Source organism: Lathyrus oleraceus, chromosome 4 (assembly GCF_024323335.1).
Source record: "Lathyrus oleraceus cultivar Zhongwan6 chromosome 4, CAAS_Psat_ZW6_1.0, whole genome shotgun sequence".
Taxonomy (NCBI): Eukaryota; Viridiplantae; Streptophyta; class Magnoliopsida; order Fabales; family Fabaceae; genus Lathyrus; species Lathyrus oleraceus.
In genome coordinates, this window is record NC_066582.1 from 231054064 (window position 1) to 231070370 (window position 16307).

A 16307-nucleotide genomic window follows, 5' to 3' on the forward strand; every position below is an offset into this window, starting at 1 on the left:
GGATGGAGATCGTATGGGGAGGACCCGCTCGTTGTCCGACACGTATTTAAGGGGCCGGGGAGACGTTCTTCGGGCGGACGGTCGTTCACCTGACGTGTCCTCGTGGTCGTTTGGACATGGTCGTTTGGACGTGGGCTTGGCGAGCATTGGGCCGTGCCGTGCCTAGTGTCATGGCCCAGTCCAGAACAGGAGCCCCCCAAGTCGAGTCTCTGAGCCAGAGAGATGACTTATGTTTCAACTAAGGGTTCCCCGAGACGATGGGGAAGCTTGATCGTTAGACAGGTGAGGTCGTAACAGACCTGTTCATGACCGACCCTTTCTCCGGGAATGTCGGGGATGGAGGTGATCGGTTGGTCTGCACCTTCCTTGTGGTAAACGTGGGTATGACGCGGGGAGGTGGCGTCTTGGTGAGTCGAGGAGACGGATAGGTGCTCGGGTCGTTTCAGTTTCTTATCTTTGATAGACGTGTCTCAGAATTAGTGGGGTCGCTTCGTTTCGTGTGCAAAGACGGCGTAGGCAGGCTAGGCAATGATGACCTAGCGTGTTGGTCCACGTGCCAAGCCCTATAAAAAAGGGGTTGAGTAACTTCATTTCCACTTTTTTCGCTCACACGTTCACCGGAGTTCTCCACATTCTCCCTCGTTTGCTCGCTCTACCGTCTTGACCGCCGTCTCCGCCCGTCCTCCTATCTGAACCACCGTCTTCTGCTCGGGCACCACCGTACCCCTTTCAACTTAACTATGTCAGGTATGATTTTCCACTGTGATCCACTGTTTTTCCTTGTTGTTTTCTGTCAAACGCATGCTATTTTTGTAGAAATGTGGTTAGGTTTAACTTAGGAGTAGTGTAGTGGACTGTAGGTGTATATTAGATGGTAGAAAATAGGGTTGGGATCATGCTGTACCGGGCATAAATTTCATATGCCGGGCAATACTTGCATAGGCTGTATGAAGTTTATGCCCGGTCTCCATAGAATGCGCGCGTCACCGAGTTGAGCACGGTTAGTGTCCATCGCCGCTACGCCCTTTCACTTGACCTGCGGTGGAAGGGTGGATTTGATATGACGTCGAATTCACTCTTTCTGTCTGCGTTTCAGGTGCTACCGGGCGCTTACGACCGAGGAGGGAAGATTCTGGGTCCTCCACCGAAGACGCGACAATCGCTCGTCTCCCTGTCGGGGATGGGAGTGTCCGAGATGGTACCGAACACGCCTCCTCTTCCGGGCAGGTCGACTTCTCATGGGTTGCGGACGAGCCCTTGGAGGAGGAATCAGACTTCTGTGACGAGGCCATCATTGCTTACGCTATGGTCGAGACCATAAGCCGGGAGGATCCACCAAACTGGTATTGCTGCGCCCCCAAGGAAGAAGACCGCATTTGCCATCATTTCCCGGGGAAGCAGTTCACCATGTATGAATTTGCTTTCCGTGAGGCGGGGATTAGACTGCCCTTCAACTCCTTCCAGATGTCGGTCTTCAAGTGGCTCCGGCTGGCGCCGTCCCAACTACATCCTAATGCTCTCGCATTTATGCGGGCATTCGAGTTAGTTTGCCAGTTCCTCGGCATTGGTTGCACCCGGGCTCTCTTCTTCCACGTTTTCCATCTCCAGAGGTCCGGTTCCCGTGGTCGCCACAGTTGGGTTTCTTTCAAGCAGCCCGTGCGTCTGTTCAAGACGTACGAGGATTCTGTTCGCCATTTCAAAAACCGGTGGTACGTGGTGATGCCGATTACCCGGGCTGCCCTTCACTCTCTATACTACTATCAGCGGAAACCCAATGGGGAGGAGACGCTGATGTCGAAGATACCGCTGAGGTGGCAGCGTGATCATTTCGATCTCTCCACGGCGCATTACCGAGTCAAGTATGCGATGCTCGGCGAGGAGGATAGGCTCGCGTACAAGAAGCTGGTCGATTACGTGCAGAGCTTCAGCTTGGGGTTCTGGGCGAATCGACAGGGCGTGCCCTACCTGGATGAGGCCGGGGAACTAATCACCGAGGCGCGTTATATCAATACGAAGGCTCTGCTCGAGTGTGATACCGAGGAGGAAGCTCTGGCGTTATTGAGTAGGCAGACTTTGTTTAGCTTTTTATTTCTGTTTATGACTTCGCTCGCTAATGTTGGTGTGTAATTTATTTGCAGGTGCCATGCCCAATGCTCGTGATCGGGTGCTGAAGCTAGCGAATCAGGTCGGCGCTCCTGACCGGGTGCCCAAGAAGAAGAAGAAAACTGTGGCCCGTCCCTTGGAGACTGCTGGCGATGCCGGGGCTAGTCCCTCGCAGGCGGCGAGCGTGATTCCTTCCTCTCCTCCTCGATCTAACCCGATCAACATTCCTGATAGCAGTCCGTCGCCAGCGGCTTCTCCCCTCCATAAACGGAAGCGTCCGGCTGGGGCCCTTACCAGGTCGTCTCCAGGAAGTTCGAATGGACCGGGCAGCTATCTTCTACCTCCCTGCTATGTGGAACGGTCGTTCTTCAAGGCCGAGGAGTCGATTGCTGTGCCTGCGCCTGAGGCCAAGGCTATTCTGGACCAGGATGTTGCTGCCCGGAGGAAAGATCTGGCCAGGGATATTGCTGCTGTCATCCGGGTGATGGAGACGGCCATGGTTTTGACCGACACTTCGGTCTCCACCGCCTCGCTGGAGGATGCCCTTTTGCAGGTTCGGACGGAGAAGGAAAGACTATCTAAAGATCTGTCGGACTACAAAGAAGAGCATCAGCTGCAGGAAGGGCTGAGCCAGAAGCTGGAGGAGGTGGAAAAGGAGAGGGACCAGTTGAAGGCTGCTAAGGCGAGCTTGGAAGAGCAGGTGGTCGACCATCAGAAGCTGACCGAGGACAACGCTGGCCTACGGGCTCAGGTTGAGTCTCTCGAGGGAAAGGTCCGTCCTCTGGCAGATGAGACCGAGGAGGAACGCGCCCTTGGTTCGCGCGGTGAGCTGCTAGGGCATATTCGGACTCTCAACCAAGATCTCGTGGCCTGCTTCAAAGAGGGTTTCGACAATGCTGTCGAGCAGCTCGGGCTTCTGAACCCTGAGTTGGTGACAGTAGGGTCGGCCTATAACTGCTGCGTCCGGGATGGTGAGATTATCTGCCCGTTTGAAGCGGAGGAGGAGCTGGGGGGAGAAGAAGAAGAAGAGGATGAAGAGGTGCTCCGAGCGGAGTCTTAGTTTATTTGTTTTTCTTTGATTTTAGTTATCATGGCCTGCGTGCCTTATGTATTTGGCCTTCGGGCGTTGTAATATGGCCTTCGGGCGTACTTGGCTTCGGCCGCTCTTATCGTTTTTAATGTATGAATATTTACGTTATCATTCATTGTGCTCGTTTGTGTTTGATACTTGTTTGTATGAGTTCGTACTCTGCTCGACTTTGTTAATCTCCTCGGTTTAGGGAACCGACGAAGTGTCGGGCTTTGTGCCCGTGGGTATCGAGGCCCGGGTCCGTTGTTCGAACCCTGGTCCCGAGGCTTGGGCCCTCCCATCGCGAGCTGGGTGCCCTGCCAGTCCTGGTACTTCGACGTTGAGTCTTGGTCAAGATCCCAACCGTCGGGGAGGGTTGTGTTTGTTATGTGACCCCGGATCGTTCCCGGGTCTCGTGGTTCCTCCCTGGGGTTTTGGGGACGAAGAGCGTGGTCGTACCTGCCACGTCTCCCCGTGGTGTATTTAGCTGTAATATTGTCTAAGTTTTTCTGCGTTCCATGGTCGAGCGAGTTGTTCTCCTTGTAGGTTTTCTAGGTAATAGGCCCCGTTGCTCGTTTTGTCGCGGACGCGGTAAGGGCCTTCCCAGTTGGCCGCCAGTTTGCCCTCTCTCGGGTTTTTCTGGTTTCTTCTGAGGACCAGGGTGCCGACCTGGAACTCTCTTTTTATGACTTTCGCGTCATGGCGTAGTGCTATTTTTTGTTTGAGGGTTGTTTCCCTGAGAGCTGCTTCGGAACGTATCTCCTCGACTAGGTCGAGCTCGGCTCTAAGGGTTTCATCGTTCATTTCCTCGTCTAGGGGCTCCTCCGTCCTCCTCGTTGGCGCCCGTATCTCCACCGGGATGACTGCCTCGGTGCCGTAAGTTAGTCGGAACGGGGTTTCCCCGGTGGTAGAATGTGGTGTCGTGCGGTAGGCCCATAGCACGCTATGTAGCTCCTCGACCCATGCCCTCTTTGCCTCACCGAGTCTGCGTTTGAGGCCACGTAAGATTACCCTATTGGCCGCCTCTGCTTGCCCGTTCGTCTGCGGATGCTCGACAGACGTGAAATGCTGTGTGGTGCCCAGGCTGGCGATGAAGTCCTGGAATCCTCCGTCCGTGAATTGTGTCCCGTTGTCTGTGACAAGTGCCTGGGGTATACCGAACCGAGCGAGGATGTTGCGTTTGAAGAACCGGAGAATGTTCTGCGCGGTTATTTTAGCCAGTGCCTCCGCCTCGATCCATTTGGTGAAGTAATCCACCCCGACGATGAGGTATTTATTCTGATATGATCCGGTGACGAAGGGTCCGAGGATGTCCATGCCCCACCACGCGAAGGGCCATGGGGAAGACAGTGATTTGAGGTCGTTCGGGGGTGCGAGGTGCATGTCGGCATGTCGTTGGCATTTGTCACATCTTTTGACGTGCTCTTTCGAATCGTTTTGCATGGTCGGCCAGTAGTAGCCTGCTCGAAGGGCTTTTCGTGCGAGCGATCGTCCGCCGAGGTGTTGAGCGTTAATTCCCCGGTGTATCTCTCCAAGTATGTCGGGGACTTTCTCTTCCTCCACGCATTTGAGTAGTGGGATGGAGAATCCTCTCCGGTAGAGTTTGCCTTCGAGGAGTACGTACGAGCATGCGCGTCGTTTGACAGTGGTCGCCTCTTTCGGGTCAGCCGGGAGTTCGTCTCGTGTGAGGTAATTGTAGATGGGTGTCATCCAACAGCGGGCATCTCCAATAGCGTTGACCTCGAGTGGAGGCGGTAGTTTGTCGATGCTGGGCCGAGGGAGAATTTCTTGGATTACTGATTTATTCCCACCCTTTTTCCTCGTGCTGGCTAGTTTCGAGAGAACGTCTGCCCGTGTGTTGTGCTCGCGGGGTATGTGTTGAACTTCCCATTTTTCAAATCTATCAAGTTTTTCTTTGACGAGGGACAAGTACTCGAGGAGGTTGTCGTTCTTGGCTCGGTATTCTCCTCGCACTTGTGAGGCCACGAGCTGGGAGTCGGTGGATATTTTTACCTCTTTTGCTCCCAGGTCCTCGGCTAACCTCAGGCCTGCGAGGAAGGCTTCGTATTCGGCTTGGTTGTTTGATGTTGGGAACGCTAGCGCTAATGATACCTCTATCAGGATCCCTTCTTCATTTTCGAGGATGATCCCGGCCCCGCTGCCTGATGTGTTAGAGGCGCCATCGACGAAGATCGTCCATTTGTGGGCGCTTTCTGCTGGAGTCGGGCAGTGGGTCATCTCCGCGACGAAGTCGGCCAGTGCCTGAGCTTTCAAGGCTTTCCTACTTTCGTATTGTATGTCGAATTCGGAGAGTTCCAGTGACCATTTGAGCATCCTCCCGGCCATATCCGGGCGCCCGAGCAGCTGTTTGATTGGCTGGTCGGTCCTCACCTTTATCGTGTGTGCGAGGAAGTAATATCGTAGTCTCCTCGCTGTGTTGATGAGGGCCAGGGCGACCTTTTCGATTTGCTGATATCGGAGCTCGGGGCCTTGGAGTGCTTTACTCGTAAAATAGATGGGTTTTTGTCCTTCGTCGGTTTCTCTTATTAGAACGGCGCTGACGGCCTCGGTTGCCACGGATAGGTATAAGTATAGGGTTTCCTGTTCTGATGGCCGTGATAAGACCGGGGGTTGGGACAGAACCTTCTTTAGATGGAGTAACGCTTGGTCGCATTCGTCGGTCCAGTCGAAGGTAGCCTCTTTGCGAAGGAGTCTGAAGAATGGCAATGCGTGCTGGGCGGACTTGGCGATGAAACGGGAGAGTGAGGCGAGCACTCCATTGAGTGACTGGATCGATTTTTTGGTTTTCGGGGTCGGAAACTCCGAGAATGCCCGGCATTTGTCGGGGTTGGCCTCTATCCCTCTTTCGGTGAGATAGAAACCGAGGAACTTGCCTGCCCGAACTCCGAACGTGCATTTTTCGGGGTTGAACCTCATTTTACACTGTCTCGCCTGCTCGAATACCTTCGCGAGGTGTCGAGCATGGGTTGTCTCCTCGTGTGATTTGACGATCATGTCGTCCATGTATACTTCGAGCATGTCCCCTATTTCGTCCTTGAAGACTTTGTTCATCATGCGTTGGTATGTAGCGCCAGCGTTCTTGAGCCCGAACGGCATCACGTTGTAATAGTAATTGCCCGTTGGGGTCATGAACGCTGTGTGTTTCTTGTCTGTGGGCGACATAGGGATCTGGTTGTATCCACTATATGCGTCCATGAAGGACAAGAGTTTAAAACCTGCAGAGTTGTCAACGAGCATGTCTATATTAGGGAGGGGGAAAGCATCTTTCGGGCAAGCCCTATTAAGATCAGTATAATCAACACACATGCGCCATTTTCCATTATTTTTCTTAACGAGGACTACATTAGAGAGCCAGGTTGTGTACTGGGCTTCAGAAATAAAATTTGCCTCTAAGAGGTCTTTTACAGCTCGCTCGGCAGCTTCTGCCTTTTCGGGCGATTGCTTGCGTCTACGCTGTGCTATGGGCTTGGCTGCCCGGTCTAAAGCTAGCTTATGACACGCGATCTCGGGGTCCAGCCCGGGCATTTCTGCGGCATTCCACGCGAAGAGGTCCGAGTTCTCTTTGAGGCATGCTACTAGCTCTTCTCTTGTTTCCTCGGGTAGTCCTTTACCTATCTTCACCGTCCTTTCCGGATCGTCCCCAAGAGGAATGAGTTCGAACTCTCCGTCGGGGATTGGTCGGACCGGGTGTCCGAGAGAGCGTTCCTTGGGGAACCTCCCCTCTTCGGTCTCGTCCAGCCCGATGCGACAGTCGAGGTCGATGGCGTTGATTCCTCGGGCAGGATCCCCGGTCCTGAGTTTTTTGTTGTTGCAGTTGCTCTTCGTGCTGACTACGGCCTGTCCTTTTACTGCGGCGTCGTAGCATCGCCGGGCTGCTTCGATGTCACCATGGATGGTGACCACACGTCCCAATTTGGTGTAGTATTTCATCTTTAGGTGGACGGTGGATGGGACCGCGGTGAGTTCGGCCAGTGTCGGGCGTCCAAAGATGCAATTGTAGAGAGACGGACAGTCTACGACCAGGAATTGGATTTTGACTTCCCTGGCCGTTTCCTGTTCGCCGAAGGTGACGAGGAGCTCAACATATCCCCACGGTCTGGTTGTTGCTCCGTTGAATCCTTGGAGATCTGATCCGACGTAGGGGGCTAGGTTGGTCTTGTCTAGCTTCAGAGTCTTGAAGAGGTGGACGTACATGATATCCACTGAGCTGCCTTGGTCGACCAGGATGCGTCGTACGTCGAATTGGGCCATCTTTGCCCTTATCAATAGTGGGATGCCCGAGTTCGGGGATCCGCCCGGGAGTTCCTCCAGGAAGAAGGATATTGGGTTGGATTTTCCCCGGTATTTTGTCAATGTCGCTTTCTGCTCGGGGGCAGTCAGTAGGAGTTCGTCGAACTTACGTTTGACGGAGAGGGCCGCGGATTCCCCGTTAGTTCCTCCTCCTGATATCACCAGTGTGGTAGGGAAGTTTTCCCAGGGGCTGAGTGCAGTGATCTTGCCCTCGGGCAATGGTTCGGGGAGGAAGAAATCTTCCGGTCGTGACACGCAGAGGGCCACTTGATAGGGAGAGTTGTCAGGGGGCGTGTCTTCCCGGGGTCTCTCCTTCTCTGGCTCGCCGTGTCTGGGAGCTTCGTTCTTCCTCGTATACTGCTTCAGGTGCCCCTCTTGGATTAAAATTTCTATCGCATCCTTCAGGTGGACGCAGTCTTCGGTCACGTGCCCGTGACTTCTGTGGAACCGGCAGTACTTTGATTTGTCGGTGTGGGGCTTTGGTGCAGACGGTTTTGGGAACCTGACCCTGCCCTGCTTAAATTCAGAGTTGATACATTCTGCGAGGATACGCTCTCGAGGAGCTGTCAGTAAGGTGTACTCGCTATATCTGCCCGCGGGGCCTCTTCCTTCCCGGAGCTCGCGAGGTCTTTCTTCTCTTCGTTTGTCTCCGTTGCGACGGGAAATGCTCGTGTCCTCGCGTTTCGAGTGCTCGGTCTCCCCAGCGTTACGTCCGCTGCGGGCATTGTGTGCCACCTGCTTTTCCTCGTATCTGATGTAGGCCTGGGCTTTATGCAGGAGCTCGTTTAAGGTGCGGGGAGGCTCGATCCCTACGGCTCTGCTAAGTTCATTGCCGGGCAAGAGACCTCTCTCGAGGAGATACTTCTTCATGTGCTCGGTGGTATCTACCTCGACAGCTTCCTGGTTGAATCGCTCGATGTATGAGCGCAGTGTTTCATTCTTCTTCTGCACTATGGCTTCAAGGGTCGCCTCAGTCTTGGGGTGACGACGGGAAGCTGTAAAGTGCCTGGTGAACATGGACCTCATGACTCTCCATGACGTAATGGACTCAGGGGCCAAGCTTTTGTACCAAGCCATGGCCCCTTTCCTGAGGGTCGTTGAGAACAGTCGGCATTTGAGGTGCCCGGTTATATCATTGCGGTAGTCGAGCATCGCGTTGACGTTGTCGACGTGATCGTCGGGATCTGTAGTCCCGTCGTACACAGCTAGATTTGGTGGTTTCTCCATGCCTTTGGGGAGCGGGGCTTCCATTATTGCCCGAGACAGGGGGCAATGCAAATCTTCCTCGTCGCTCCTTAAGGGAGACAGTTCGTTGTTGTCGGGGCTGCGTCCGCGCCTTGGTGATGTTCCCGCTCGACCACCGTCACGACGGGCGCGGGCCCTGCTGACGTGGGGTTCTGGAGAGCGACGTCCTCGCTTCTTCGTTGGCTCCGAACGTTGTTGCATCCTACTCACCGGCTGGGGTCGGGCCTCTTGTCGTTCGGCTTCGAGGGCCATGATTCGTTCGTGTTGCTGGTGGAGCATAGAACCGGCCTGATTGAGGGCATTCACCATGGCAATCATTACGGCGTCTCCTTCAACGGGAACGGGAATGGGATGAAATGTCTCTGCCCCTAAATTGTGGGCGTGAGAGGCATCCCCGTTGTTTTGGGGCTCTGGAGACGGAGTGGATGGATGACCGTCCCGAGCGTCCGTTTCATGGGATGGCGGGCCGTCGTCCATATTGTGGTCGACGAGGGGACGGCTGTGATCGCTATGTTGTTCTCCGGCCATGTTGGAAGGACAGAAATAAATGAGCTTTTGATCCTCGTTTGATGAAGATGGGGATAGCTGGTCCCCACAGACGGCGCCACTGATCTTACCTGATCAGGAGGGCCTTCCAAGGTCTTGGTGAATGGGCCGGAGAATGAAATGAGGGGGGGGTGTACCTGCAAGGTGCTCCAATGCTTAAGTCAGAAAAGGTACAGAATGAGGTTATCAGAGTGTGAGTTAGAATACCTGCCCCTTTGCCATGAAAGGGGTATTTATATTGAGCCCCCAGCGCTGGGCCAAGGCTCCTAATGGGCTGGATTAGCTAGGCCCAAGGAGGAGCTGCCAGGGGACGCGTAAGAAGCGTTAAGACCTAGACCAAGGTCTGCCCCCTGGTCCAACTGCCCCTATCCCTAAGGAGACAATATAGGGGAGTTGGGTGACGTGGTGAGTGAGATGCCGTTATGGCTCTGTCCGACACAACTTAGGTGTCCGCGGCGGGGGTTGACGATGAGTGGATGGAGATCGTATGGGGAGGACCCGCTCGTTGTCCGACACGTATTTAAGGGGCCGGGGAGACGTTCTTCGGGCGGACGGTCGTTCACCTGACGTGTCCTCGTGATCGTTTGGACATGGTCGTTTGGACGTGGGCTTGGCGAGCATTGGGCCGTGCCGTGCCTAGTGTCATGGCCCAGTCCAGAACATTATTATTATTATTATTATTATTATTATTATTATTATTATTATTATTATTATTATTATTATTATTTGATTCCTAATTATATTAAACCCCTAAATTAATTTGATCAATTTTTATATTATAACCCTAATTAATATTTATTGTAAAAATATTATTTAACCCTAATTATCATAATTTAATATTATTAACCCTAAATTCTTGATTAATATTCCATAACTAATTATATTTTTTATTTTTATGTTTATGAGATTTCATGTAAAACTAATTTAAATTAAATTAAAAACTAACACCTATAATTTAATTAAATCAAAAGTAATAAAATTAGGGATAGGGGTGTGCCGTTAGAATTAGGGGTGTTCGTGGTTCATGAACTGAACTGAACCAAACCACATTTATAGTTCAGTTCAGTTTATAATAACCATTTTACAAATAATGCAGTTAATTGCTAAAATGGTTTCAATTCAGTTTAAAACTAGTTTATAACCGGTTTGTATTTATAAACTAGTTTATAATCAATTTGCAATTATAAACCAATTTTATAATTTGAACTGTTTCAAAATCAATTTTTTTAATTTCATAAAAAATAATTAATTTAAAAAAAATGAAAATATTTATTTTTTTAAAAAAACTTTTATTTATAAAAATTATTTAAAAAAAATTTTTTTTTGAAAAAAAATCTGAATAGATATTTTAAAAATTTCATGCAAAAAAAAAATTTTAAAAAAAATATTTTAATTTTAATTTTTCGGGGAAAAAAATTCAGAATAAATTTTTTTCGAATTTTATTTTCGGAAAAATAAAAAAAAATTATTTTATTTTTATATTTCATAAAATTTGGGAAAAAATTTCACTATAAAAATAATTTTATTCTGAAATTTTTAGTTTTCAAAAAAAAAATTTTTCAGAATTTTTTTATTTTGGAAAACAATAATTTTTTATTTTTTTGAAAAAAAAATTATTTCAAATTAAATTATATTTTTTTAATGAATAAAAAAAATTATTTTCAGAAAAAAATTATTTTTTATTTTATGGAATACAAAATATTTTATTTTCAGATTTTTTTCTAAAAAAACTATATTTTTTTTTATAATTTTATTTTTAATTTTTAATAAAATATTTTTAATTTTTCATAATTATAAATATTTTTAATTTCTATTTTTTTTCACTCTCAATAATTTTTCTTTTTTTTATTAAAAAAATTATAACTAAAGCAGTTTATAAAAGAAAACTAGTTATGAACCGGTTTTAAACTGAATTATAATTGGTTAATTTAAATGGTTCAGTTCAGTAACCATTCAAGTGGTTTAGTTATTTTATGGTGCAATGCAATTCAGTTTAGACATATAATTTGGTTAACCATATTTTTGCACACCCCTAGTTAGAATGGAGTTGGGTGGTGATTATAGACATAAAGTCCCAAGAATCATTTTGCCCTAATTCTAATAAAACTAATGAATAAAATAAAAAAGTAATAATCAAATAAAATAATAAATAGATAAAAAATCAAGCATGGAGCGCTGCATTCATATTCCCTGATGAAAATTTTGACTTTTTCCACCTAACCTTTATCCAATAAACAAATGACACATGGCATCTTAAAATAAACAAAATAATTGAAATAATAACTCAGTATCTATCTTCTTTTTCCATGATAACTCTATCTCCATTTTCTCCATGTCTCATTTTTCAATCACCATTTTTAAACCCATTTGTTTTTAAATTCAAAGCATTCAAACAACAGATTGGAATCTCAAAATCAAAACATTAAAACAACAGATTGGAATCTCAAAATCAAAACATTAAAACAACAAAATAAAACCTCATCAAATACATAAATCAACAAAATTAAAATTACCGATCACGGGAGAAACCAACGGGGGTTGCGGCTGAAGGAGCTTTGGAAAGCGGCGTGCGACGGTTCTAGGGTGTCGCCGGTGGAAGAGCGGTGTGCTTGACGTCGTTCTTCTCTTGTGCAAGATAGACCTTCATCGGAATATTTCGGCAATCACGATCAGTGGTTTCGACGTTGCGGTTTCACGTTGTTCCTACTTCTTTCTCTTTTCTGCTTGCTTCAGATTCAAATAGTTACATTTGTTTGTTATGTTTTTTCCATTTGAATTTGAACACTATAGAATTTGAATAACATTGTTATGATTGAATTGTTGTGGTTAGTGATATTGGGAAGTTTGGTATGATTGTTAATGGATAAATTGGTTTATGTTTGTTGAGAGTGGAGGAAGATTGGGGGTGGCTTTGTGTGTGATATTGGTTTTATGTTGGAATTTTCTTGGTCTCTATAGTGTTTTGTCTGTGCATAGACTTGTATTGTTCTTGCAGGTTAGAGGAGTATGAATGTGAAGGAGGAATAGTGGTGATGGATGATTTGTGGCTTTCTCCCCTATTGTCCAGATTTTTCCGTTTGATTTTATAGTCAAAATTAAGTTTTTTTAGAATTAAAGTGGATTGAATATTTGAAATTAAGATTATGATACTTTTTATTTTGATTTTGGGAAAGAATTGAAATGTGTTTGATTTGGAGTAATTGAGTTGGATTGCTTTTGAAATATTTTGGAAAGTAACCGTGTTTTTGGATTTGGGAAAATGGCTATTGGGATATGTTTTTTTATAATAAAATTATAAGGTTAAAACATTAAAATAAATCAAGAAATCAATGTTAATAACTTCTAATAAAAAATGATTATTTCCATGATTTTATGCAAGATATAGAATATTTTATGTTTAATATATTTTTTAATTTGGAAAAAGTTTTCCAAAATAAAATAAATCAGAAAGTTATCAATAAAAAGAAAAATAAATGAAAATTAATAAATATAAATTCCCTTTTTTATTTTTTGACTTATTTACTTACTCATATTGATTATTTCCAAAAATAAAAATATTATCCTAAAAATAGAATAATCTAAAAAGAATGAAATCTTTAATATTTATCAAATTACATTAATATCCTAAAATGATGAAATGTTAAATGAAATTGAATAATAAAATGTGAACACAATTTTTCCAATCTTTTTTTAATGATTTTTGGCTATTTTTTAAATAAAAAAGTTTTAAAAATGAAAATTATTATTTTTTAAAATGCCTATTTTATAAATACGAAAATTAAAAAAAAATGTAATTTTGTGATTTTTTTTGTAGTTTTAAAAACAGAAAAGTTAGAAATAAAAAAAACAAATAAAAGAGAAAAAATAACTTAAAAGTGAGAAAGGTAGAATTTGAACTCATAACCTCTAACACTCATAACTCCTTAAACATGTTCTTCTACCAATTGTGCTATTTCATTTATTTGAAATAAAGTGGTACTATAGAGTATATGAAAGGTGGTCAAAATTTGGGATACGACAGTTGCCCCTATTTAATCAACTTCAAACTGAGAGGATGATGACGTTGAGCCTTCATCTTCTCATGGTGGAAGATGATTAAATATAGAGAGAGACCCTAATTTTGACCACGTAGTCAGTAGATTCTGGGAATACACAATGATTGAACAATCATTGATGCTCTAATGGGATCAAGAACAACCTTTAATGAAACCCCAATAATACCCTGGTGATTAATTTCAGTCCATCAGAGTGAAATTTGCATACAATTCCTATAATCACCCGATCATGTTATTGAATATTGGATAGGACTCTAAGATCCTCTGGTCGCTATTTAATAAAACCTTGGTAAAACCCCTAATAAAACTCATAATAAAATCCTTTGCAAAACTCTTGATGAAACCCTTGATACAACTTCTAATAGAACCTCTGATGATAAAACCCTAATGAAATCCTTTGACAAATCCCTGATGGAACCCCTTGATTAATCCCTGATGATCAGTTTCAAGCTCTCCGAGTAATATTTGCCTATAATCATCTGATTATGTCCCTGGAGTCGAGTAGGACTTTAGTGATATCACAATCACTTTGGATGAGACCCCTCTCGTGATAATCTGGTGAAACCCCTTGATAAAGTTCTGGTAGACCCCCTTGATGGAAACTTTTGATGAAACTTCGAATAGAATCCCTAGATGAAACCCTTTATAAAACCATTTTGATGAAATCCCTTTATGAAACCCCTTGATAGAAATTTGGTGAAACCCTTTGATAGAACCCCTTGATGAAACTCCTGATATAATCCTTTGATGAAACCCCTGATAAAATCCTTAGTGAAACCCACAGTGTAAACCTGGTGGAACCCTTTTGTAAAACCATGATGAAACCTATTAATGAAACCCTTTTTGATCAATCTTAACCCTTCTAGGTGAAACTTGCATACGATTCCCATGATTATCCGATCATTTTACGGGAATCGGGTAGTACTCTATTGATACCCTGATCACTCTGGATAAAACCCCGTGGTAAAATTCTTGCAGAACCCCTTGATGGAATCTTTCGATGACATTCCTGATAAACCCTTTTTGATAAAATCCCTTGACAAAACCCTTTTGATAAAACCCCTTGATAAAATTCAGGCGGAGCCCTTTGATAAAAAAACTCAGGCGAAACCCTTTGATAAATCTATGATGAAACCCCTTGATAATAACACTTCGTTGAGACTTATTTGTAAAACCCTAGTGAACCCTCGGCAGATAATCTCTGATGAAAACCCCTTGATTGAACCCCTTTGATAAAACTCTTTTGATAAAATCCCTTGGTAGAACCCATTGATGAAAATCCTCTATACTTTTGATGAAACCCCTATTGGAACTCCTGGTAAAAGCTCTTTGATGAAACCCTTGGTGGAACCCCTTTAAAAACCTCGGTGTAACCCTTTGATAAAACCCTGGTGTATTTGATGGAACGCATCCCTTGTATGGAATAAGTTAATAAGCTGGAGATGTAAGAGGTGAAGACCCGCTCAATAGTTGATAACGATCATTCAGGATGATAGACTAGTGGATATATTCCTCTGACGACTCACGGTGAGTGAGTTTGTTGGGAAAGTCCTTTATTGAAAAGGCTCTATGGAGATGGTTACTTATTGGGGAAGCCCAATAAGCATTCTTGCTTGGGAATTGTACTTGTATAGCTGGGGATTGAGAACTCAATCATCCTCGATATAAGAACCAATGCTAAATAAATTATCATTGTTGTAAAACCCCGAGAGTAGTGATAGTGGTATAAGAACTAAAAGAAGTAACAACGGTAGAAGAACCGTAAACTGAAATGACAAACGGTATAATAAACCGTACAAATGAATTGATAAACAGTGTAAAATCCAAAATGACTGGATGAAAACGACGTAAAACCCAAAGTGAGTAAATGACAACGGTGTAAGAGCCGAAGTGACTGAGTGGCAATAGTGTAAGAACCAAAGTGAACAGTGGTGTAAGAACCAAAGTGACAATGGTAATAGAACTTTTATTGAGTAGTTCTCTAAGAAGACGTGAATAAAAGGAGATTGACAAAAGAACTCGATGTCCCTAATGGGGAAGACTGGTGTCACGTGAGATGACTGTCTACTAGGGAATATGCTTCCAGGCGAGGTTCCCTAAGAAGCGCAGGTGTTGGAGAAAGCCCTAAGAAATCCTTGCAAGGATCTGGTGAAGGAATTGTATACCATTAGGGCATACTGGGGACAATGCTGCTAAGTATTTTCTGCTTGGAGAATGAGTTCCAAGGATACTTGCGGGGGAATTGTCCTTAAGACTAACCCACTGGGTGTACAATGAAAAAAGAGCCCGGGAGAAGCTTGGACTGAGATCTATCACCGATTAGCTGGGGATTGATCCAGACTCTCACGATGAGTCTTGAGTCTCAGTCTGTGTTATGTATCTATGTTATGTATGCATGTTATGTGTTTGTATGGTGTAATGATCCACATTAATGGATATGCTACGCGTGATATGATGTATTAATGCAATGATTGATGCACATGATGTATTAGTCTCGGGTTGCACCGCTGAAGATTGGGCCATTTGTAGGTCTTGAGTGCCAAGCAAGGTTAGGCTTTTGTGAGATGCCAATCAAAGTGTGGCTTTTAGGGTGAATGTCAAATGAGGTTGGGCTTTTAGGATGTAGGTTCCAAGTAAGATTGGGCTTTTGTATATGTTAGATTCATGATATGGGAACGTGCTATATGAATGAGATGATATACATGGTTTGACACTAGAGCGTAGCGACATGATTAATGCATGACAATGATTTGAATGTTTCCACAAGTGCCCCTGTGGTGGGTCGTGGGCTGTTAGGGATTAGAGAGGTTGTTTGTGTAACCAAGTTATTTTGTCAAAAGGTGGTAGGGTGTTACGCTAGCATGGATTCCCGATACCCGTTTGAAACTTGACGATTGTTGATCTATGATAGATCTTGTACATGTATTTTGAAAGTATTGAGAGGGATTGTCCCTGTAGTATCCCATAGTTTCCCCTGT

The 16307-nt window shown here is 45.1% G+C and overlaps 2 protein-coding genes across 3 annotated transcripts; one reads left to right on the top strand and one right to left on the bottom strand.

Annotated features, from left to right (window-relative positions):
• Positions 1–671: 671 nt before the first annotated feature.
• Positions 672–3308, top strand: LOC127074756 (uncharacterized). Of its 2 annotated transcripts, none has more exons than XM_051016102.1 (2): positions 672–747; positions 2139–3308. In XM_051016102.1, exons 1-2 carry the CDS (start codon positions 741–743, stop codon positions 3161–3163), a joined length of 1032 nt encoding a protein of 343 aa, XP_050872059.1. In that variant the 5' UTR covers positions 672–740; the 3' UTR covers positions 3164–3308. The 2 variants fall into 2 exon arrangements, with proteins under 2 accessions (XP_050872059.1, XP_050872058.1); XM_051016101.1 differs by lacking the exon at positions 672–747 and adding an exon at positions 1039–2062.
• A 347-nt stretch (positions 3309–3655) lies between these two features.
• LOC127136813 (uncharacterized) lies at positions 3656–9256 on the bottom strand. Its single transcript, XM_051063333.1, has 2 exons — positions 4797–9256; positions 3656–4157 (listed from the first exon to the last, which is right to left on the bottom strand). The coding sequence occupies exons 1-2, from the start codon at positions 9254–9256 to the stop codon at positions 3656–3658; spliced, it is 4962 nt and encodes a 1653-aa protein (XP_050919290.1).
• Positions 9257–16307: the final 7051 nt, after the last annotated feature.